This window comes from Dicentrarchus labrax, unplaced genomic scaffold (assembly GCF_905237075.1).
Source record: "Dicentrarchus labrax unplaced genomic scaffold, dlabrax2021, whole genome shotgun sequence".
Classification (NCBI taxonomy): domain Eukaryota; kingdom Metazoa; phylum Chordata; class Actinopteri; family Moronidae; genus Dicentrarchus; species Dicentrarchus labrax.
The window spans coordinates 8,276,942-8,302,764 of record NW_026136702.1 but is presented as its reverse complement, the minus strand read 5'-3'; the positions used below and the strand labels follow the sequence as shown (position 1 = coordinate 8,302,764).

The following is a 25,823-nucleotide window of genomic DNA, read 5'->3' as shown; positions in this document are numbered from 1 at the left end:
TTACGCAATAGGGGCTGCCTCTACTGTACTGGAGATGGTAAAAAAAGAAGCCTAAAATACATTTGCCTTGCTCGCACCACTTGGACTAGAATTGTTCAGCTCAAGCTGTTTTTTAAATCCAGTGGGGACATTATTTAAGGACTGGTTGGAGTCAGACATATCTATGATTTAGGTGCCAATACACTTCTAACTTTCCTGACATGGCATAACTCCAACCTTATAAAGCTTGACAATGGTCTCCAAAGCGTAAATAATTCTAATTCATCTTTGAATGGGTTGAACTAAAATGTTTTCTCAATAAATTCCTACTGGGCCAATATGCTTAGTGGGCTTCTTCACTAAATCTACATCTACTTTGTTTAAGCCCAAAAGATAGCATCACGAATGCTTGTTCCCGCACACTGAATTTGTTGCTGACTTTCCAGTCTCTCTGGTCATCTGAGACTGAGAGCTGAGGCAGGATATTTTGCTGTTCAGCACTCCTATTGAGACTCCACTGTTATTGATACATAAATACCCGCAAGTGGAAAAGGATTGTATGTCTGCCATTCAGACAACATATCAGATATTGGCAGGAGCACCATATGGATTTGATAAGTGCCTAAAACTCATAAATATGTGTCCCACTGTCACATATAAGCCATTTACATAAAATATTAAATATATCATGATGAGCATGTCCTCTGGGTATCTGATTTTGTCTGAGTATGTTGTATGTTATGCATATCACTAAAACATGTAGCAGTGTTTTAAAAATGTATGCTTAAAGAAACTCTGCAGGGTGATGAATTGTTTACCTAAATACTATAATCTCTCTTTGCTGCGTCTCTTTGTGGCTGACTGTGCATGTGAGCATGTACAAATTTGACTCTGTTTACATACGATCTCAGATGATCTTGCCCCTTGACTGAACATCAGCCTACATGACTTGTGCCTGGTCTGTGCGTGCAATCACTTGGCCTAGTAAGTGCTACAGATGTTGAAGAAGTTGATCAAGGTTGGAGAGGTTTCACTTCCGGTCTAATACACACCGTCATAATTCCAAATCATACACAGAACAAAAGGATAAAGCTAATTTCTTTGTATCCACTGAATCAATTAAGTTATGAATGAATTCTCTGTGGCAAATTAAAAACTAGAGGCTATATGTGTTCCCCTAGTCAGGGACTTCTTTTGTGGACACTGACTTTCAAGCTGGTAATTTACTTTGTCACTTTCCCAGGGTGCCTTTCCCAATGCTCAGAAAACATGCTCAAGCTTGTCAAACTGGGCTGTGGATTCTTCATCAAAGAGAGTGAACAACAGCTCTTCTAAGTGAGAAAAAAGTGCTAACTGTACCCATCGCTCATGATGCAACATCCTGTGGCTGCACTTCATTCTGGACTATCAGGGCTTTTTTGTTGATGGAAAAACCGGTATGTCTCACTGATGAATTGTTGAATACTGGTGTTACATGGAGATTCTAGGAAAACGCTTTTTAATGAGTTTGTAGCCTGTATGCAAAGCATTTATCTGTAAGGAGCCAGGCAAGCGAGAGTGTGATCTCTATAACTATTCCTGTCTTTCTCCTCACTTCCAGCTGAGTTGAAAGGAGTCATTCTCATCGGCAGTCACAGTCAGCCCATCCCTTCCAGCTGTCCTGTTACTGCCAGCAGTGGATGTGTACATGGATACATAGGCTCTCTACAACCTGCTCCACTGTTGCAGCCCACCATGTCCAAACCCAGAGCTCAAAATAGAATCCAACCTCATTTCATGCCTCATGAAGCCCTAAATTTGCACCAGAGGGGACGTTACATTTGAGATAGATAGTGTGAGTAAATTAGGAAAAGAACAAAGTCTGTTTGTCTGACAAATGTTTTTACTTCTTAGAGGAACCTACAAACCTAAAGAGACAATTTTACAGGCAAAAGAAGGCCTTATCTTAGAGAATGCAGTTTCTTTCTATGAGGATATTAAGTAAAACAAACTTTTCAGCCTGAACTTGACCACAGACTTAACTCTAGAAATGCCTGGAACACCTACCGAGCAAAATAACCTATTTTAACTTAATGAATACATTTTAAAATAATGCTGTAATATAAGGCAGCAGTTGGCAACAAGCTTTCCTTTTAAGGTAATGTTATTTTCAAAAGGACCTGCAATAAACATATACTGTACTTCGCTCTCAAATATTACAAGGTCGGAAGTTAGCCTGCAAGAAAAATAATAAATAAAAATAAATAGTTTCAGATGTTCACTTATATTCTATGGCTACCATTTGGTCATTTTGCTACTGCAAGTCTCCTCTTTTAATGCACCTATACATGAGTATTTTTCATGTTTCAGGTCACTGCACACGACAGGCATATACTGTATATATAGTATTTATGAATGCTAAAGACCAACAATGCAATACAAATACTAACTAATAACTAAAGGGGGAAATAAACTAAAATAAACAGCATCAAGTAAACTCCCCAAAACACTAAACTCAAGATTTGGATTCAAGTGATATCATTTCAGCTAAAAGGGATTTTCTGTCTTGTGTCCCAATGACTTTGCAGGCAAAGGGGAAAGTGATGACACTCTCAATTTAAAAAGAGGTTTTCACTTTCCAATTTCCCCGCATCTGAAAAGAGTTCCCTTGTATCTTAACCTGCAGCAGCGAAATGAAATTCAGTTTCTATAAAGAATCTTATTAGTATGCAAAAAGGATGTTCAGTTCATGTTTTATTAATCATGATATGGGTAGGTCTTATAATATTTCCTTTCGAATTAAGCAGAAGTAGACCCCAATGGACATGAGATAGTGTGTCAGAATTTCAGCAGCACTTACTGTATTGGGTTGCTGCTTTATGCCACATGTGATCAGTGGATGTCCAAGGGTCATGGCTCTAAGTTGTCAATAAAAAATAGTTAGCCATAAGTTTCTGATTTCCAATGCAGAACAAGAAGAATAGAAGAATGCTAAATCTTAAAGACAAATGTGTTTTTTATGATATATAAAAATTTAAGCTCAACATATTCTCTACAGTAACCTTTCTCCAGTGAACAGCGACCTTTTCTTTGATACACACATCAAACAGAATCTGCGGCCATCTTCAGTGCAGTAAGAGTGTTTTTCTCTCAGGTGGAGTATAATGTTGATCTTCACTGAGAGGAGAATTGATTACTGCCATTTTAGCTGTATCTAGTGTATATCAATCTATTGCAGTGGATGGAGCCAGGGAAGAGAGATGCGAAGTCTGAGACAAGAATCAGAAGACCTTGCAGGTACATGCAAACAGCTGAGCATATACCGTGGCATCCTGGGATAAAAGGGACAAACCTGCAGTATAATTTGCTTATATCTACTACAAGAGCGAAACTCAATACTGCTTCGAGTTTACATGAACATCACTCAAAGGAAACTGATTCACATGCTGGTTTAGTAAATGAGCAAGGTTTTTATGTTGTATCTGGCTCTGTTTCACATGCAGACTGTTGTGCTCAGGGGGCTATTACAGCATCCTGCATGTTTGTGATCCATGCAGTCTCATATTCAGGATAGTTAGATGATCCATTAAGTCACACAGAAAAGCTGAGTCACACAGCCACCTTTCATCCTCAGCCCGTGTCATGGCTCACTACCAGCTCCACTTTCCCTCTTACGATGCTTACTCCGGTGTGAAAAAGCACGTGTGTCAGTTTTGAAAGGTTGGTGGTAAATGAAACAAACCGGCATCTCTTTTCACTCTACTGAGAAGTACTCAGCCTCCTACCTCACCTGAAATTGGCTGCCTTCAGCATCAGCCCTCCACTCTCTAGCCATTAGCCATTGCTTTCTAGTTGTCAGTGGGTCCTGAGTAGTCAGGTCGTGTGTGTGCTGGAGGGAGCTAAGGGCTGATTCTGTTCAACGCATGGCATGCAATTGTGTGCAATGTGTGACAAGTGGGACTTCTGTCCCCAAGAAGCACAGCTGCAACTACCGTAGGTGGTCCAGAAGGAAGAGTGAACAGACGCAAGCTGAACAACGTTTCCTGAAAGGCAAAACGCAACATCAGTTAATTGAGAAAAGAGATGTTCCCCTGATGGCCATGCACACAAAAGAACATCTGATGCAACAGTGCAACTCATCAGGAAATACTTAATTCGCAATATGACTGCCGTCCACAATAGTATTTTAGGAGATGGACTACGCTCTATACCTCAAAGTGTGGCTGTTTTTTCAGGGGAACATTATTTTCTCAACATGAACATTGTGTTTTAGAATTAAACTGTAGTTATTTCATTTAAAGTGAAGTGTCTGAGCACTCTCATTTTGATGAAAACACAACCACTCTAACAAGCATTACTTCCACAACAGCTATTATAATTAGGCTGTCTATAATTAACTGTTAAATAAAAGGTAATGAGTTGCTTAAATCGGTTTATAACACAGTTCTTAAAGCTATAATATGTAACATTTGCACATTAAAATGTGTATCTATTTCATATACTTTGTTGGGTTGTGCATTTACAATATCCCAAATGTGTCTAACAATGTTCAAATCCAGACAATTAAGTAATTTTCGCTCGCACGCCCTCTGGACTTCCTTTGTCTGCTGAACAGCGTTGGAGAAACACAGATTTTTAATGTGAAACTGCTTTAGTCAGTGTTTTTACTGTTTTTAATCACCTTTATTTTTGAGATGATGGGATCTCTGCAGGTAATTCGGCTCCCAATAAAACAACAACATCACTCTTCATCATTCACACTCCGTCCTTTGTTGTTGTTTTGATGTGAGAGATCCCGCTGTGGCAGAAATTACATATTGTACATTTACGGAAGTGTATAAATTACCTGCACGTAAAAAAAGAGTATTTCAGACAGGAGTTTAGGTAGACTAAGCAAATTTTAAACACAAGAGATGGCAACAGAGATGGCAAATGTATTACTCTTTACATTAATAAATATCAACACTATTTGTTGATCCATTTTACCAGTATTGATGACCAACAACTAACCATATGCCCCTTGAAGGCCAACTTGGCTTCACTGCAAAACAGCTTTAATTGTAGTTCAGTGTATAAAAACTCTTACTATTTATCAAAGGGCATATACCGTAGTGTGTATTGTGTATTTTTCATAAAATTTAAATAAATAGGCATCGCTCTTCTTGTAACAAAAAAATTAACATATTTCAATCCTGATTCACGGTTGCCATATCCCCTTCTTAATATTCCACCTTATTTCACTATCCCTTGTCGCAGCACCAGAAAGAAAGAAGCGAGGACAAATTCCGATGTGAACAGCAGCTGTCTTGTGAAGTCTGCAGTGTTCAGATGTTATGTATAGGCCTATGAATTTTGAAGCAGCCTTGCAGCTCTTTAATATTGCAGTCTCTCATATGAAATTTACAAAATGTTCCCCCAGCTACCAGCTAAAGATCATGAGCCACTGAATGTATTCACATCAGACCAGCAAAAACAAACAAATGAACAAAAGATTGACAGTTACTAAGACTGCGGTTTGTCCTGATACCACCAAAGCAAGATAGAGCTCCTACAAAAGATGAAGCAAGTCTGTAATCCACCATCCAGCCAGGCTGAGCAGCAGTTACAGCTCAGGCGTTTAATTCTGTGCAAATGAACTGAAGTGATGGAGAGAAAGGAAATGAGGAAAATAAAATCTGCGCGGACAACTTTTTTCTTCAAAGAATCAACTGCTCTGAGCATTGTCTGACTCCAAGCTCAACAAACTCCACTGAACCAAACATTAGCTTCACTGTCTGCTGCAACCAACCGCAACACTGATGCTTTAGCGACTAATTCTCAGAGTGATGAAGATAATGTGATGATAATGTGGTGATAATGTGGTGAAAATAATGATGAAGATGAGCAGCAGCATGGTGGCTAACACCATGTGTAACATCATTTTCTTATACATTCTGTTCTGTGCATGGAACAACAGGCCTGGTGTTTTTTTGCTTTAAAATCAAATCTGTAAAGGGTGTGGATGAAAGGATGGAGAGAAGGAAGTTGAGTGTTTGGATTGAAGGGGCATCACTCTGCCTTAAATGTGAATCAGTTAAACAATGCAACAGGGTGATTTCCATCATTCTGTGAACTCAGGAACAGTGAGAAACCTTCAAATGACTGCACATAGGCAGTGGTGCTAAGTTAATAGAAACATTCCCTCAAGTAATGTACTTAAGTACAATTTGGAGGTAATTGTACTTTACTTGAGTATTTCCATTTTATGCTACTTTATGCTTGACATTTGACACCTTTACTTTGCAGATTTAGATTCATAATACAAATATAATCAACAAATAAATGATGTGTGTATTACGGATAAAGACACATCTTTATTGATGCCTTGGGAATTAAAACTACCTGGCAGTATGAGCCTGCTTTTAACAGCTTAATTATTCTGAAAGGGACCATTCTGCATCAGTTAGCCTACTTTTATTTTTGTACTTGAAGTATATTTTTTTATATTATAAAAGTTTATATTAACTTTTGTAATTTTATGTAAAATTTTGAATGCAGGACTCTCCACACTGTGGTTTTACTACTTTTACTTATGTAAAATATCTCCTGCCACCAATGACCATGGGTAAATACACATTATACCCTCGCATGCAGTTATCAAACATGTGTCCACTAACTCCATCCACCCACATAAAGAATCTAACAATGAACCAGCTGCAGTTCCATGCGTGTAAAACTGACTCACTATTGTAGCTTGCACTCCAAGGCTGGTATCCATAATAGCCGGTGATTCTTAATATTCGCTCCTCTATGGACGCGCTGTTGATGTCCTCAACTGAGCGGGAGGACTTCAGGTCCTCTTTGATGGCCTCGTCCACCACCAGGTACTTGAGCTGTCTGAGCTGAGGGCTGATGTCCGAAAGCCTTCTGGGGCTCACGTCGGGCGACTTGCGCATCCCGCTGGGAAGAGAGAACAAGGGTTTGGCAGTGTTATAAGACAAAGTGAGACCGCTTGTCAAAGAAAGTGGAAGCCTGTAAACCTTGTATAGAGTTCTCCTGGGCTAAACCAGTAAAGTCAGTGCTGTATGCTCCACACAGACCTGCGTTAAGGGCCCCTGCAGCGCCTCTCTTGTACAGTACAGAAATCCTCATCCTTCACTGGCCCTGCGTCCGCACAGCAGCAGTGTGAAAGACACTAAGCGAAAGTGACTGCTCCTGCAACTGTTGTATACTATGTACTGTGCAGCTCCTATTATAGGCTTATAGGAATGTGAAACTAATGAATCGATCATGAGTGATTTGTGGAGACGGAGAAGGAACACTTGTGACAGCTCAGGCGCTTCATGTATAAAGGCAGTGGCGCACGAAACTGCGCACAACCGAACACAGGAACCCATCAAATATCCTTTAATCATGCAGAGGAGATTACTGTCTCCAGCAGGTGAGATAAAACAAAAAATATATATCGTTGAGTATTGCACAAATAAGGCTCTGGTGACTTGACAGCCGCTAAGCTGTTATGAAACCGCCAACATGTGAAAGCAAAAACATGATTTACTGACCCACTCAGAGAAAACCGACGTGTGAAATTCCCCCCTGTGCTGCCATATCCTAAATCATAACCCGTATAATGTTTGTAGTATTGTAATCTGACTCACAATTACTATTAGGCAATAAACCCTTGTTTAAATGTAAACCATCAATTAAATTCAAAGAGAATAACACTTTACCTAATATTTTTTAACACTTCTGCTTAATTAAGTCGATTTACTTTATCAATGCAACCCGTGAAATCAAGTGCGCAACAGGTGTAGCCTTGCCTCCTCCTATCACAGTGCATTTGTAAAAGTTTAAATGTCTTACATCGGCATCAAAGAAGTAGGAGGTCCAAGGTAGCACATACAGTCCCGGTGGGGACGTCCGACCCGGTCCCACACGGTGCCCTCTCCATCACCGTACATCCTCAAGGCCACTGAACAGGGCAGCTACTGGGAATCTAAATCCTCATCAAGGCTGACGGGGAGGAAAGTACCATCATCCTGCTCCTTCTCACCCCTACAAACATATGCCTGGCCACTACACTGCACGCTATTGCAACATTAAAAAGGGTGCGCTCCGCTCTGGATGCTGCTCGGTCCTGGAGGCACTGCAACTGCGCCATCTACCGGATTGACCGGAATTATTATTATTATCAGTATAAATCGCACCAGCTGCAATCCTTTTCATCTGAAGCACCAGTGGGTACATTTTTTTATCTAGATCTATACAAATATATCGGCTACACATAAGACTTCCAATATTTATTCTAGTGCACTCTCTTCTTTGGTGAAATACAAGATAAAACTGTATTTACTGTCCTTCTCGGGCCCCACAAGAACCCCTGGAGGCCCCCTGAATCTCACTCTGCGCTTCTACTGACTCAGCTCTCTCCTTTGCAGCTGACCTAAAGTGTGTGAAAGTTATTTTTCTGTGGCTCAAAAGGTCCAATCAGTAATCTTTTAAGCACACGACACTCAGCAGCAGTCACATTTTATGAGTGAGATCTTTTCCCTCAATTTGCCACATTCAGGCAGGCACAGAAAGTTTCCCTGGCTGAAGATGAAAAAGTAAACCACACATAACCTTGGAAGTGTGAGCAGTATCGGGTGCCCTGGGTGGTATTCAAGACTATCAGCCAAAACAAGGGTGATGGATATGAGAGGCAGAGGAACATAGAATTGCACAATTGTCTTGTAGATATTTGCATCTGTCAAACATCAAAACCCCTGTTTAAATCTTGTGAAATCATTTTATGTCAGTGCATCAGTCATAATACCTAAGGTCAAGACAGAAAAGTTGTTTTCCTCATAATTCTATTGTTTTTGTAACTTTTCATTTAAGGTATCTGTGCTGTGTGGGTGTGAAATGAAAGATTTTTGTCATGCAGAGTATCACAGAAACTGACTACACACGTCCAGGCTGCTTTAGATGTTTTTCAGCACAGGTGTGAAAGATACCAGCTCTGTTACCAGAAAACTTTTTCCAGGCACTATCGCCATTGACTTTTCAACAATTCACCGGCCACTTGGGTCTCTTTTGGTCTATTATTCATAGTCTGCTCTACCACCAGCATTTCAAGATGATGGCAGGGCCTGTTTCAAATGTCTGGTTGAACAGAGGCAGAAATGAAACAGTAGAAATCGTTGTTTCTCTTCAATACCCCAGAATCAAAGACAATTACAGGGATTTGATTACGTCCAATCAGCGCTATGGGATAATTATGTTGACTGATGGTGATTATATCTACATGGAAATTAAAATCAAGTTACTGTCTTTGTCTCTTGTGTTCAAGTGTGTGAAATGTGCGACAATAACAGTTCAAGAACTAGAATTTTTTACAGTCTCTCATGTTTTTTATCCAAAAAGTTGAATTTTGTTGCATGAGAAAATTCCCTATAACACTGATGATGCCAAAGACTACATGTCATGCTCATTTTAGCTAAGTTTAGATGAAATGTTGTCTTCTGTCCCTAGGTAAAGCTAAGCAGTACAAGCAGTGAGGATGAGTGGAGCTCTACCTTGTATGAAAGGGGTAGTGTTGCCCATAGGTCCCAGGTCTGTGGTCCACTCGCTGCATTGCGTCGGCATTACTGTGAGCTCCTGACTGCGGAGAGCAGCACAAGTACACTGACTGTTTTTTTTTTGAAGACAGGTTTTGCATCGATCAATGACCAGTCACAACTCACACGTCCACACAGTGGCAGGGGGGAGACCTGTGCTTACTCATGCAAAAAAGTGGAGTCTAGTCATCAATAAGCGGGTCAGCACCTCCCTTCGACAGTCTTAGGGAAGAGAGGATCAGGTTCATCTTGCATAATGCGCCTCTCAACTTCACAGCTCAGCCAAGGCCAAATCAATTCTCACAGTTCGACCTTCAGCTAAAACTAAAATAGTGTGGACACCTTTCCTGTGAGACGCAACCCATAAATATCAGAACAGTTGATATAAAAGGAGGGCTGATATATTCAAGTCATTCACTGCTATCCAGTACATCATCTTCCACTTCAGAAGTCCTCTAATAGCTATTTAATTGGTGCCCCAATCTACAGGGCACTGCGCTCCTTTCTAAATATGGATCAGAGATGGAGTGGGAGCCAAAGCTCAAGGCCAAGAAACATAAAACAGAGAATGATCCAAAGTTTGCTTCATGTTGGCTAGTTATTAAAGTTTTCTGATGATCAATTCATTTCCATAAAACCAGGTCTGATGGGCCGTTTTCACAGCAAACATTTTGACTCAGTAACAGAAAAAGGACAGGTATAACTAATATTGTTAACAGCTGCAGTGCATTCATTCCAGTGAGCCTTAACAGAATGTAGCCATTATTTATGTTTGTGCTTTTACTGTAAGAATGGGCTGTTGTGAAAAAGGTTAGTCGACTTTTCTCAAAGCAGATATGTTGACCTGTCAAACAACATGTAAATAATAGCAGTAATATGTCAGGGCAGGTATTGGGTGTTGTGGTATTGTGCACCGACTCAGAGGCAGAAGTAACTCTTTAATGGTACAGAGTCATCGTAAATGTTGTTAGTGTCACCTTTGCTTTCCCTTTTATGACGAGTCAGAATGTCTGCCAAGAGAAAGATGGAAGGAATTAAGTATTTGTCTGAAGCGTAGGGTTTTTGCAACATTTATTATTTTTATTAACTATCATTTCAACTATTGTCTGCTTTAATCTAAGCTTCTACGTTTTACAACATGCATATGTTATGGATGTTGTTGTTGGTGTATTAATTGGTAATGACAGTGTTTATACTGTGTTACAAAAGCAATGTTATTGTATCAGTCATAAGATACCAAAAATAAAACACATAATTTATTTCATTATATGGAGGAATATAATTTGTTATTAAATATATGTATATAAATTTATAACAGGTCCCTTTCTTTGAGAAAAATTAACATACCTTGATGGTAATATTATCAGCCTGTTGTCCAGGTTACTTGTGGTATCTGTAGTCATGGCGAAAGACGGGGATCAAGATTTCACTATCCTTCATGATAACCTCCTCTTTAGCTCTTCTCTGTGCTCTCACAAATGTATGTTCACTCCAGTGCTTAGTCAGAAACAAAAGCTGGCATGTTAGAAACCTTGATCTAATTTCTCCATCATTTCTTTTATTTTTCTTATCCTCCTGTGTCCAGTTTTATACAATTGAAAAAAGTATGATGCAAATCCTCTGGCTTCTCACCATCAATATTTAATGTATCTCACAGCCTGGAAACAGTGTGACAGGCCACTGCTGATTGGCCAATGCAGGAAGAGAAGTGAAACTCAGAGCCAGTAAAAAAGATCACATTCATCACTGTGAATTTAAGCATTGTAAATATTTTATTTCTTATTACTTAGTGTTTAATTAGTGCCTTTTGCATTTATGCCAACTTGAAGAGCAATCTATTGCTATAATCCAGAGAGACACATCTGTTCCTCTGTTGCTGAAGAACACGTTATCTTTTGAAATGTTATTTGAGCCAGGAGGAAACATAACCTTTATGAGATCTGCACCCTGTAGTCTCAAAGGCCTCTGTGATTTCTTTAGGGTATATTTGTTATTCTGCTGCCATTATTGGTAAGGTTGACACACAGCTGGAGAGGGGCCAGAATCTCTGTGGATGAGAGGACCTGCTGATGCTATTATGTGTCAACATCGTGAAACAGTTAGCTGCTGAGGAGAACGACTCTAAAAGGAAGAAAAGATTGGCATCTTCGGTCTGCTTTTGCCGGCCAGCCGTGACTGCCCTGATTTCCATTCTTAGATAATCCCTTTTTAGTTTTGCTGACAAATGAAAACAAGACAAAAAATATATGATCAAAGTTGTAGAAGTATCCATGCATAGCCCCTTTTTTGTTGTGCTGCTATAAATATTAGAAGACACCTCTGAAACACCAGGAAAATGGCACTTCAAAGGTGCTTTTCAGCTAGCAGCTTCACAATAGTTCACACAGTATGTGTTATGGAAAATGTTTCTCATTAACACATAGATGATAAACTGTGATCTGTAATAGCCGTCAAATAAAAGTAATCAGTGACTGAACTGGGGTTCCTCCCACCACTTTCAATCATTACTTATTCACAACCATATTGTTATTATTAAAATAACATGTTTTTATGCATTGTACAGCTCTTTACATATTCTCCAGTTACATATTTACATTATTCCTTTATTTGATTAGAAATAAGTCCACTGTTCTTTTCATGGAAATCCTTCTGCTTTTTGTGTCTTAGAAAACGTGCCTGCCTCTCCTGCTATAAATGTCTTCTTTGCATTTTAGTTGCCAATTTTTGCCAAAAGGGATTTGGAGTAATTGGACACCCAGTGTTGGCGAGGGAAAACTCGAGTTCCAGAAGGTTGTCTTACATTCGCCACTTGAAACAAATGATTGCTTCTTTTGAATATTTATAACCAATTATTTCCATTGAGTTGTGGGGTGTGAAGACTTGGTGAGGACGAGAGCTCTCCAACTCAGGCCATTTTGAAGACACTCAGGTAGTGTTAGATTAGACATTGCAATTGAACTACTCAATATTGCCCATCCATGTGCTTATCATTACTGGCCACAACATTTTCTTTGCATTTTCACACTCCTACTGAGATTGGATTAACCTGGATGTCAGTGTTAGTGGGATGACAAAGTGGAAAAGACTGAAAACCATGTACCGTGCTGTTGCATTCCCAAGAGTTGCTTCCTACGTTTCAGCATGACTGATGATGCTTCAACCTGTCATGGCATCAGATGATCATCATCAGAAGTCTGAACTCTAGGGGAAACAACAGTTACAACAACAACAATACATTCTTTTCCTGTTCCTCTTTCCGTGTATTCATGTTTGTCCTCCAGCGCCTAATAAACGTCCATGTGCATTCTTTTTTATGAAAGACGAGAACCGTGAGTGAAGACATCACACACCGCAGAGATGGAGGTTTCACTGCAGAACAGTTGCAAGAGGTAGAAAGCCCATGGCTGCAGCATTCATCCGCCCCTCCTTCTTTTCTCTCCTCCCTTCTTCTGGTCCTGTCAGTTTGTCTCACCTCTTATACATTCAATACAGTTAACTAGGGCAGTGTGTGTGTGTCCTGCTAAGTGTTTGCTGTGTGCATGTCTGTACCTATACACACACATATATATATATATATATATATATATATATCACATGGTTTCTATGCCAAGAAAATAGCACTGCCATGCATGGCCACAGCCTCAAATGTCTTGGGTGCATTAATACAAATATATCCACATTATTATCATTTTTGAAAATATAATCAACACTCCATTTACTCCATCAAAATGAAAGCATTGCATTTGCAGTACCAAATGAGAGCTGTTAGAGAGTTGGCAGTGGGGAATGTTTGTGCTTCAGGCCTCCTGCATTCCCATAGTCCCAGTGTGTGTGTCAGGATATAAATAGAGTTGCTCCACCACCAGAAAGCGCTGCTATAGGGTAGATGTCAGTCGTCGTCTCTGTTCAGTCCAACCCGTCCCCTGTCCTGGATGACCCCTGAGTCCACTGGTGTATGAGGAGCCAAAGTTACAACAATAGACTTGTTGTAAAAGCTGAATGTCAAGCATTACACAGTATTCTCCTGAGTGATTCTGCAGTGTGTGCTACTCTTGGGCTTTGCTGGAGTGAGTGTCTTGCATTGCAACTGTACACTGTATGAAACTCAAGATTCGGTGTAATGATGCATTTCTCCATTTTAGCACGGAGATAAAGAATATTTCCTGCTGCAGGATTTAAAAATTAAGCAGAATTTTTTTTATCTTCACAGCTCAGGATCAGGTAGTTTCCTGTGTGCATATGAATGAAGCAAAAAGATCAAATAGCAGTTTTAATGACAAGAAGCGGCAAGTACATTTCAGTCCAATGTGTAGAGATGGGCCTTCAGGGGATAGTTCCGTTCTGCCCTAATGCACTCCTGACTGACATCCTGGCTGCGCATACTGACAATTGTACTGTGTGTACGTGTATGTGTGTGGGTACAAATTAAAAGTTAATAAAGGAGAAAAAAAAGCGTGGGCTTTAGAAGATGTCATGTACGAAAGCGTAGGTGTGCCTAAACTGGCCATGTGCCAAAATTGGCAGGTATTTTTCTCTGGAGTCAGCAAATACAATCTAATTATTTCTGTAACAGTCTTTGCTTGAGAAGGTTTCATTTCCAGCAAGCTCTTTTTTCAGCATTGTTGTACGTGTGTAATTCACTCACAAACCCAAAAGCTCACAAACTGATTTATTCACATTTAGCAGGCTGCAGATTTAATACAGTCCCCCTGTTCTACACACGCCAACCTGCACCACCTGCCACAAAAGAAAGAAAGAGCAGCTGCAGATTACACATGAAAATGTAGAAATTAAATGTCAGGGAAATCAAGTAATTGCTGTAATAATTTTACACTGCCTCCTGCAGGCACTGAATGATATAGCTGTATTTTTTTTATTTTACAGCTACTGTTCATGTGTTTTTTATGGTCATCTTTTACATTTTAAACCTGCAGAATGTGCATTTAAAAGAAACACTTTGCAGGCTGGAAACCACTGCTATGAATAAATCATATGAGTGTAAATGTGTGATGAAGTGTGTTTAAGTGTGTGCGTTAGCTTTTTTGATACAGTAAATGTGCTGGGGTTTTTTTGTTACATTATTTTCATTATGTTTCTCATTACCTCTTGAGTCTTTCCAAACAATAATGTTTAATGTTATTTTGATGTATCACATGCATTTAAATGAGAAGTTATTTGCTGTATTGTATACATTCAGCTTTAATGGGATGAGGTCCAGCCAGTTTAATGGCTTTGATGAACCTTACAGTTTGTACTTCACACTTTGTAGTTCTTCAGCTGTCACTATCCAGTGAGGCCAATAAAAGCCCATAAAAAATATAAATCTGTATACTTCTAGTACAAACAGGGCCCATCTGATTTAAAAGGACTATTTGCAGTGCTCCAACCAAATGGAGGGGGAACTTGCATGTGGATTTCAGTTGTTCTGTTGTTTTGAGCCTGTTCTGCAATAGATTTTTCAAAAAATGTACTTACTTTACTAGAAATACACAGTACATAATACAAATTCAAGCTGATTACGTACTTTAAAGCAAGGATTCTGATTTGATAACAGTGATTTGTTACAATCACATTATGTGTAAATCAACAGACACAATTGCTATTCAGTGCTGATTCTGAATATATAATCTGTATCAAACTGGCTGACATCCTCAAAAGCTATTTTCAATTACAGTGCGCCCACAGGTAATTGTGTTCGCACATTGTGCATCCAATAAATACTTTGCCAAGAGCTGCCTTCACCTCATCTTTATTCAGGGAGTTAAACTTGATAACATGGATGTCGGCTCAGGGGTTCTGCAGTGAGAGGTGCCTGCATGTCAGAGGTAATTACCCTTCTGTTCAATAAGAAACAGCTGCTGAATAAAACAAGTGTTACATTTCTTGCAGAACCCTAAACATACCCAATTAAATTCACTCTCCTCAGAGACATATGTCTCTGTGCCTGTGGCCATAAAATACAATACATTGTACTATATAGTACAGTAGTATAGTAGTTGATGAATGCTGAGGTTGAAATGGATCAGATAATCACTGACAGAGTTCATATACTGATTTTTATATGTGTTTCTTTGTGCCAGAAAAACCAAAAGCCACTCATATATACTACAAATTTTAGAGCTTTGTTGGTCTTTGCAGGTTCTCATCATGAATCGGTGTCTTTCAACAGCTAACGATGTCCTCTCTCTTTTATGTTTCAAGTAATGAGTCTGATGTGCAAATCATTGCTTTTTATGCTCATATATGAAAGCATTTCCTGTTAATCACTGGCTGGGGTATCTGTGACCCTCTTGTTCACCTCCTACTTCAATTACCGCTCTTCTGTGATGGAGAAAAAGATGTACTGAACATCTGAGTCCACACCTCCATTTCATATTCAAAGATTAGACAATTGACGAAAATAGTGTATTCAAGTACCAACAAGTACTTTCTTTCTTTAAAAATGCTACCCAGGACCCAGATAATCACATTCATTTCCATTTGTTCTGCTCTTCTTTCCAATTTTCCCAAGTGGCTTTGTGTTCAGAAGCCTGAAAATGGTCCACAACTCTCACCCTGGCGTGTATTCATTTGCAGTACACTTATATGGTAAACACATGTTATATAATCACACGTGTTGCTGCAGGAAGACAGCTGAAACTACTGTCAGAGGATAATACCCATGACCTACCACTGGATCAGCTCGTTTTCAACAGAATAATTAAACAAAGAGTCAGATTAAGTATTGATAAACCAACACTTTATTTAAGACACTGATATTTTACAGTTCATGGATTCACTTCTTTTGCTGGAATGAATTTTACATAAAACCTTTGTGCTCCATGGAAAGTTCTCCTGTATTACAACATCGGTATTGTAACACTAAAATAGTCAACGGTGCATGTGAATCCACAGTATGCCCCACAACAACTGAAGAGATAAGTACAGAAACCAATGATTCCAAATATTCCAGACGTTTTAATTCTGTCAGCATATATAAATAGTGTTAGTGTGCTTGTTTGTAATCCTTGACACAATAGTTACTCCCTGAACAGAACTAGAACTACTTAACCTGACAGCTCTCACCTCCAAGACAAACTGTATGTGCATGACAAACACTGCCGAAAACAGCAGCGCCAAAGGGTCGAAGCCTTGACATCAATCTATTTAATGTATCTACACATCAGCGAAATCTTACAGTAAAAGAGAAACCCTAATCTGGCAAAATTCAAGTTCTCGCTTTTCTCAGCAGACAATATGAACAGTACTAATGCTTCACAGTTCACATGAAGGCCAAACTGGTGGAAAAAAAAACATGAAATACAATCCCGCTGATCTATAAAACACAACATTAAAGATCAGCGAGTAACTCAGATGATGACACTGTCAACACTACTTTTGCAAGCGGTCACGACACCTCGCCAAAGCTCACCTGTACACACTGTTTCAAATAAACCTGTCAATACTAAACTAACAGAGCCAGCAGAGCAGGAAGGAATAATGCTGCACTCTGGTCAGGCCTTGAATCTCACGGTAGCAAACAGCACAAAAAAAATTACATTCAAGACTTCATAAAAGGCTGCGAGTGTGTCTTGATGTGACGATGTAGCAGAGAAAACAAAAGATGAGGTTAGAACTTCAGCTAGACATAGCTTGTTGAAATTCATAACAAATGCTCGTCTTTCTCTTAAATGTGCTAAAACGTGTATATGACAAATAAGTCTGCATCACAGCAGCGTACCACACTGTATGTGTGGATGTCTGTTTGTGCCAAACAGAATATTACAGGACGGATAACGGCATGAAATGACTAATGTCACAACATTTCTCTTCCAGATACAAATACCTTAAAAAAATAAACAGGAGTGCTATGTCATACAAACTTGCAAGTTTATATCCACTGGTTTAAATTCCAATTATGGACGGTTATCCTTGGTTGATAAGCAGATTAAAAACTGATGTGGTTGATAATCAGAACTGATGTTAAGCTGCACTCCTGCTGCTTGAATTTAAAGTTTCAAGTTTCCCTGGTGTACCGTTTCTAGTACAGAATTTATTTAATTAATTACTAACAAAATGTTGTAAACCTTCCTCATGTCATATTCAAAAATATACATTTCTACATTCAAATGATGTAAATACAGCAAAGCAGTTTCTGTTTAACATTTTGCTCTTTTGTTGCTTTGAGCAATTATCAAGCCTTTCACAGATCATCCGCAATGAAAGTATTATTTTTCCATTAAAAATATATCCTGTTTTTACAGATGAAATCTTTAAAGCCATGACTCTTTTGTTTCAGAGAAATCCCAAATGGTTATTTTTTGTACTACTGCCTGACTCCAGTACATGTGCAAACTCTTTACTTACTGTAAAATGCAACAGGCCAGTCGGCGCTCTGTGGTTCCCTTTTTAAGCTAGACTAACTTTACTTCCCTTTTCACAGTTCAGTACACATTAAGTCATTCAGACAAATCAATAAGTTATAGTGCTTATCATCACACATGGACAACTTTGAAATACCACTGCAACATGTTGAGAAAATACACACATCTGCAGACAAATATTTTCCCTCACAATGAAATATGACAATGTGGAGTGCAACCAGAATAGTTAACACCTTTATAAAGATGAGCCAAAAATCCTACAAAACATGGCCGTAAGACTACTTACATATAGATTAAATTTTCTCTGCAGTTTCTTAAACAAAACCTGATGTTTTGCAAACTCTCATGGTCGAATATGTCACACTTTCAGGATATCTTCTTCTGAGCTCAACCCACTCATTGTTCATAAATTGCATTGTCTGTTATTTCAGATGCTTTGTTCGGGATCGGAAAACTGAAACCTCTCTTTCAGCCAACCATCTGACCCACATTATGCAATGGAAAAACAATCCCCCTGAAACTTTCAAAAACATTTTAAAAAATCAATGGGAGCTAGTCAGATTGAAAAGAATCCAATAAAGCATTTCAGAGCTTACCCACCAGCCAACTTTGATCAGTTTGTAACAAGCACTGCCGGAAAACATGCCATGGTACATTACAAAATATCCTGTCCAAGTTCCATCTGATGAAAATTATGTAAACCAATTCTGAACGGAAGTCATAATTAATTACTCGAGTTGGCTTTATCTGTTGGCTACACTTTGGCTCATCTTTAATAGGTATGTGAATTCTAGATGGCATATACCGTACATCTTAAAACATTTACCTGATTATGTACATTCCACGTACCTGTCAAGCATCTCTATTTATAATATACATACATATTTATGTACTGTTTAGTGACCGACTACCGAGAATTGTCCCATGTTTCAGTTAGATTTAAGAGACCAATTACTTCCTAAAATGTTCCTAAATATGCAATAAATAATCCAGCCCATAAAGGAACTTAACTCCTATGAGTCATAAATACAGCAGAAGGCTTTTCTTTTATCGCTGAGTTTGTCTTTATATTCACTGTTAGAATATTAATTTCCCCTTATTAATGCACATAAATTTAATCTCTGCTGCATAGCACTATATCATCAGTATTGTGGTTTGGTAAAGGAGATTGTTTGCTTGATCTGAAAAGTCTGAACTAGTTTTACTACTAAAATCTGCATGTTTGAGCTTTGCAGAGTGCCTATAGCTGAGACTCTACTCATTATATCTACTTACAGACTTGCGTGCATTACTCCCTACTTTCACATTTTTTATCCTTCAATGGATGTTTGCTCTGTAGATGTTTACTGGATCATGGGATCATCATTGGGAGAGACCAGAGTTGAGACGCTAACAAACGGATGGGTCTTGTCCTCGTTGTGTGCTGTGGCTCTTTTGGACACAGTGGTGAAGGACAGGTGGTCGTGCTCCAAAATGGCGAGGCGGTCCTGCGGCTTCTCCTTCTTCAAGTAGAACATCTTCCTCAGCTGCTTCAGTTGCTGCAGCTCGCAGAAGGTCTCCAGCACCACCAGCATGACTATCAGACCCAGGATCAGGTAGACTGATGAGACAAACACACAGGCAAGGAAAGGGTATTAGCTGCAGTGAGTGGTATTATTAACTATTGCCATATAAAAACAAACAATAACCGTACTTCTATCCAACATCCCTCTAGATTTAAGCATTTAACACAATTTATACTAATTTCAGATTTTAATTTTACTTGATGAGGTTTTTAAACTGTGGCAACTGCTGATAAAAATGTGTTGTATTGATACAGCAAAACACTAAAAGATATTTAGATTTCTATAAGTCATTCTATTGGAAAAAACACAAGTAAAATACTTTTTTTCACTGCTCTCCCAAAACCTGTTATTTATAAGAACTGACACAAGAGGGCAGTGGAGTGCGTGCCTTTTTTGAATGGTGAGCTAGGAGGAGAAAAGCAGAGTTTAACAGTTTTCAGACAATGCTGGAAACAGTTTTAGACAATGCTGGAAATCCCCTGCAAATGTTGATCACTTGCAGCAGTGAAATCTTTCACCTAAAACAAGTAAACTATCTTTTGCAGCATAAAAAAGAACCCTGAAACCCCTAAAAACCACTGTTGGAACTATATAAATCGTAATACAACTCCTGTATTAGCACAGTTACCATTAATCCTATGAATGACAGGAGTTTTATAGCTCTGTCAGAAGCATGTTGAGTCTGTTGTGTCTGAATGAGCAACTGTTTAAATATATCTGAACTCAATTAATAAGGCAGAACATACTGTATGTACACAGAATAGAGTTATACTCTTATCAAAGCACTGGCGAAATTTCATCAAATGACACAAATTGTTCAGCTATTCCGCTTCAATGCTCCAAATGTTACTATAGATAGTGGTGAAATCATTTCCGATACGGACGTGCAATGTTTCATGAAGGAAGCTGTACAAATGTGTCTGGTGTTATTTGTGCAAACAAACACACTCTGTCACAGTCTTCTCTCCTCCTACAGACTGACACATTGTGCCTACTGAATGACGTCTCTGGCTGGTTGTGTATCACACACCCACATACACACATGCAGGTGGCAGCTCACTGGGTTTGAATATTGCTTCTTTTTTATTTCTAGTCACGCTATTATCCCTGCTGCTGACAGCAAGCAGCACAATCCCCCAGAAAATGCAATCAATGCCTCGCTGCTCTCCATTAGGCCGTGGCTCAGTTTTTTTTTTTTTCCACTGCTGTGTTGTCATACCTGACAGATTAATGGGACTTTAAAAATATGGGAAAAAGCATAAAGAATGTCAAAAAAGCTTAAAAATATCCAAAGTGTGTAAAGCTACCCAAACAGCTAATGCAGCTGAACCTTTTTCAATAAGCTCTGCATGGGTTTGAGGTTTGCAGTGAAAAGTATTGTATATGCTTCCTGTAGTAGTGATTTCCATGACACCCAACCGGCTTTGTATCATTACAGTATGGGTATTATATGCATGGGTGCCCGCTGGACGACACACTTTGCCGGCTCCTGGGCTTCTGTTACTACATTGCTTATTTCTCGCCTCAAATGTTTTCAGAAACATGGTTTTATAAAAAAAGACCACATATCCAGTGGTGAAATACCCCTTTAATAGTAAGAGTATTATTGATTGTTTCTTTGTTTTAGCTTTTGTAATAGCGGCTTAATTTAAAGTCAATAGTGATGATTCCAACTGTAGGGCAGGTCAGTAAAACTATAAATCACATCTCCTTTGGTCTATAACCCTCAAATTGTTATGTCGATATAAAATTTAAATGCACTAACTGATTTGTGGTTTTCATGTGAGTCAAGCTGATACAAAGCCACTACTGGCATATAATTTATATTACCAGCTAGATCTGAAACGGGTTTATACCTGGTAAATCTTATCAGGCTATGAAAATATAAAATTGTTATCAGGAGAAACTGGGTATGTCTGAATCCTATCTGTGTATTTGCAATTCTGAAGCATGCTTACTATATTGAACATACACATTCAAGTATTACATAAGTATTATACAAGTTTTCACTTAACAAATACACCCAGCTGATTGTGTCACGCCTAGTTAGATCAAAGTTCACCCTCATAAAACCTGCTATATGTGAGATTCTCACATCAGTAAATCAATACAAGTCTGAGACAGTGTGGCTTGTTAACTTGAAGAAATGTTTGCCTATACTATACTAGATGTTACATAGTGTGGCAAACTGTAACATACATGGGATTTGTATAGTTTTATTGCTTTATAGCTCCAATAATAAAGAGAGTGGTGTTTTTCCAGTACAAACAAAGGACACACTAATATCCTCTTTGCAACAGGAAGCATTAGACTTTCTGAGAAATATGGTCCTTAATTTCAGGAAAACAGGCACCAACAATAACAGCTGTGTGCCAGTCCATAATGTCTTTTGGCTACTGTAATTTCACCATATGATACTGCTTACAGTGCTTCTCATAGTGAATGAAAATGAAGGCGGAACTTAATTTGACACCGTACAGCTACCACCATCTTGCCATGGAAATAGCTCCAAATATGAAGAATCATCAGCTCTCACCAGTGATGCCCACTTTGTAGAGCTCCCTGAACTTCTGATTTACAGCCTCTCCAGGTACGTAGTCTCCCAGGCCGATGGTGCTGAGTGAAATGAAGCAGAAGTAGAAGGACTCCAGGAAGTTCCAGTTCTCCTCCAGCCCCGAGAAGATGGCGGCGGGGATGAGGAAGAAGCAAGAGACGGCCAACAAGGCGAGCAGAGTGGCGTGAACGATGGCCACCAGTGGCTTGGACAGGCCCCAGTGCGTGTGGACGTACATGACCGGCCTCCTTGTGCTGAACACCATGATCCTTTGCACCACAGCAGTGAGGAAGAGGAGGGTGAAGGGGATGCCAATAACAGAGTAGATAATGCAGAAGGCCTTCCCGCCATCTGACAGTGGTGCTGTGTGACCATATCCTGTAGGACGACAAAAGAAACGGTTTCATAAGAAGGCTGCTGCTGGAACAGGTTTCCTTGTATTCAACTGTATCTGTGTGTATTTAATGGGAAAATTTTTTTCTTATTATTATACTTCAGTTCATATATTACAACGCAGTACTTTGTGTATCAAACGTTAAACAACTGTTCAAACTTCATTATTATCACACAATTAGGAAAATGTCCTTAAAAACATAGCAGTAGTAAAAGAACATCCAGTTTCTTATTCAAATGTCTCTGTCTCTGCTGATTAAGTAAACAGTTGTGTACTGTCTGACTTGAAGGCTGTTTCTGTGCTTTTTAAACTTTAATCACACCGGGTAGGTTGGCTGAGCAAAACATGTACTCAATTAAAGCAGTTTCAGACAGGTAGCGGCTGACTACTGACAACAGCCCTGAAGTTGATGTGAAGGAGGTAAAACATGTTCACATGACCTGACAAGAGTGTCAAAAATACCATGGCTCACTAACAAGAGTGTGTAAATGAGGAAATATCAGGAGGTTTGCTTTCAGCTTCTGTTTGGTATCTATTAAAAACAATGCAACTACTTCTGCTGAGAATAAGATCAGTGTACGGCTGTGGACTGAATTTTTTTTGTGTCTATCCATCGTAACTGCTGAGTGACAAAGGTAATAGAAAATATCCAAAACAATCGACTGCATGTGTCTGATTAGTAGAAAAAATGAGGACCAAACTAATTCTGTGTCACTGTGATTAATAAAAGCAAAAGGTTTGAGACTAAAAATAGCACAGAGTCGGATCTCTATCTGATCTAGATGTCTGTCAAGTCTTGGTTGAGCCTGCAACAGAATCTGATGACGCTGAGACTTAAAGAAGAAGTGTTTTGAGCAGCCGCTGCTGTACACGGTATCTGTGCAATCATGTATGTTGAAACCTCATAGATTATTGCTGCCATGCTGTCAGACTAAAGTTCTCCAGGTATCCTGACTGACAAGCATCTGCAAGTCATGTTGTTTTGTGCAATGCCAAAGACAGACGACTCTATACGCACAGTAACGTGCGAAACTGTCCCAATGTCATGAGACAAAATAAACAAACCTATTTGTTCAGAGAGTTTGCCTAAATTATAATATGTGATTGCCTGGGGGGGGTTAGGTTTCTCACACTTCTGCTTCTGTCTGGAGAGCAGCAATATACTGAATACTGTGCAAGAAGGCTGCTCCTTTACAGTACCTGCAGTGTTCACTGTGCCAACATAAATGAAAGACAGAATAACATATAGCCCTAGGGGCTTCTGAAGCAAAAATAATCTGGGGTAGGCTGAAGGGTAAATGCATCTCAGACTCACATTTCTTTTAATTTGAGGATGAAGCTACAAACAGGTTTATGGCCTGACTGAAATATTGGGTTGTGAAGCATTGTAGTGTTTATGAAAAGTGATGAAGGAAGGCACATAACATGCTTTATCACTTTCTGTATGACACGTTTAGTTTCCACTACCTGCCTAGAGTCCTTGAGTAGGCCACATAGGTTAGCGTGGCCTAGTAGTGGCTCAGTTAAGCTGCAAGTCAGATAAAGGCATGGGTTATTTTTAAAGAGGAAATGCAAATACATCAGCCCACTTATTAATTAAAGCTGGTAGACAATATACAGGCCTGTATTTCAATGTATTTCTATATTTTGCTGCGCACCCGGTCAGCTGCAGCATCCCCTCCACTGTGCAACACTTACCTGTGGTGGACAGCACGGTGCTCGCAAAAAACAGCGCAGAGGTGAAGTCCCAGTTCCAGTTCGCAGATGCGTTGTTGAGGATGGAAACCCCATAATTACTGGCTTCCAGGGCTTTCTTTAGAAACCTCTCGAGGCGCTCCTCGGACAGACATTCATTTTCCTGGAGGAACTGTTTTTTAATGCCCCTCAGCTCTTGACGCAGGAGGTCTTCATAAGGCAGCTCGACCGAAGAGAAGACAACAGCGCCGAATATGAGATAAAGAAGGTACCCCAAGACTAGAGATGCAAAATACCACGTCGATTTGTGACTCTGTATCAACCGCACACACGAATTGCTGGCTAGAGACTGAAGCATTTTTTTAAAAAGAGGTTTCACCTCGGTGTTACGTTACGGGTTTATATAGATATAATGAAAGGCTAACGTTATTAATTTAACCGCCTCACGGGTTATATTACCGATATGTATCCTTTTGAGAGGGATGTTGTTAAAGACAAAGCTCAAATGTCTCTTCCCCCCTCCGCGAAACCTGCTGTGGCAGTTGGAGGCGTTCAGGTGCGGTCGGAAATATAAGAGTTAGCGATGAGAAAGGGATGTATTTTGACTGGAGAAGCTGAGATCCCTCACGTGATAGGCTGCTCCACTTAAGTTATAGTCGGTAGCAGACAAATGCTGATTTAAGACGACTTAACAAAAAAAGCATTTCAATTAATAAAAGCACGTGCAACCATGCTTAAATTTACCTTTATCTTAGGCTGCAAAAAAATCACAACGGGGCCTGATTTTTTTATAAATCATACAACTACGCGACTTTTCTTATTCTATCATTTCCATTTTTATATAATTTAATATTGGATCTGTATTGGATCTGTAGTTTCCATATATCCGAGCTTTAAATGAGACGTGAACGCAGCAGGCGATGTGGCGGCTACAAAGCGCCGTGTGACGTCGGCGTTTTTCCCAGGTAGAGGGGTCTGTCTGACGTCTTTCGGTTTCTGTTCAAAGACATCGAGAAAACGTCAGACAGCTATTATCGCCTCCTCCTCCTCCTCCTCCTCCTCCTCGCCTGTTATTGTGCCCCATAGACTGCGACCAGGAAGTTAAACGCCCAAATACCTAAAATATGAAACAGAGAAAATGTGGGGCGTGGAGAGTTTGATGGCATCAGGAAGAACTGGACTGTCAGCCTGCAGATGGAAAACACACCAATTATTAAAATGATTATTGAAATAGGTTTTAACTCCTGAGGGGATTTCTTTGTTTTTTAGTTTAATTTGCCACAACTGCTGCATTATAGATCTACTTTAGATGTCGCCTATTATTATTAAATATGTATATTTAAGGGTTTTCTTGCAGGCTATGTGTCATTTTTATAATGTCAGTTAAATAACATTGTAAAAGGTCTTAAAAGTTCAAATATCTGTTTATAAATGTGTGTTATTACAAGTGAAAGTGTTTCTTAACGATGCCAGCTGGACTAATGTTCGATTTTGTTTATTATAACTAATTTTGTTATTACTTGATACATTATTTTACTCACAGACAAATTAAATTTTATGAGTACAGGGTCTCATTTGAGATATATGATATTAATAACATCACTCACTGAATAAAAACATCTCAATCAGTGATCAGGGTATTCCTGAAATAGAGAGCATTACTCTAAGTGAAACCCACTAGAATTGACAATACAATAAGGGTCATTATAAGGTAAT

At 39.2% G+C, this 25,823-nt stretch overlaps 2 protein-coding genes across 2 annotated transcripts in view; both read right to left on the bottom strand.

The window, feature by feature from the left end:
- The window catches only part of slc35f3b (solute carrier family 35 member F3b), a 46,800-nt gene extending 38,787 nt beyond the window's left edge, over nucleotides 1–8,013 (bottom strand). Inside the window, exons 1-2 of the mRNA XM_051378170.1 lie at nucleotides 7,801–8,013; nucleotides 6,683–6,897 (exon numbers count right to left, since the gene is read on the bottom strand). Of these exons, the coding sequence (XP_051234130.1) occupies nucleotides 6,683–6,897; nucleotides 7,801–7,898 (313 nt within the window). The 5' untranslated portion in view covers nucleotides 7,899–8,013. The remainder of the gene's footprint in view (nucleotides 1–6,682; nucleotides 6,898–7,800) is intronic.
- Nucleotides 8,014–16,253: 8,240 nt separating this feature from the next.
- Nucleotides 16,254–24,785, bottom strand: kcnk1b (potassium channel, subfamily K, member 1b). Its single transcript, XM_051427716.1, has 3 exons — nucleotides 24,111–24,785; nucleotides 22,001–22,396; nucleotides 16,254–19,499 (listed from the first exon to the last, which is right to left on the bottom strand). Exons 1-3 carry the CDS (start codon nucleotides 24,463–24,465, stop codon nucleotides 19,243–19,245), a joined length of 1,008 nt encoding a protein of 335 aa, XP_051283676.1. The 5' UTR covers nucleotides 24,466–24,785; the 3' UTR covers nucleotides 16,254–19,242.
- Between the last annotated feature and the right edge of the window lie 1,038 nt (nucleotides 24,786–25,823).

Coding starts and splice junctions, on each gene's coding strand:
- kcnk1b (XM_051427716.1), bottom strand. CDS start 24,465: ATGCTTCAGTCTCTAGCCAGCAATTCGTGTGTGCGGTTGATACAGAGT. Junction 22,397..24,110: donor CACCGTGCTGTCCACCACAG/GTAAGTGTTGCA, acceptor GTCGTCCTACAG/GATATGGTCACACAGCACCA. Junction 19,500..22,000: donor CTACAAAGTGGGCATCACTG/GTGAGAGCTGAT, acceptor TTGTCTCATCAG/TCTACCTGATCCTGGGTCTG.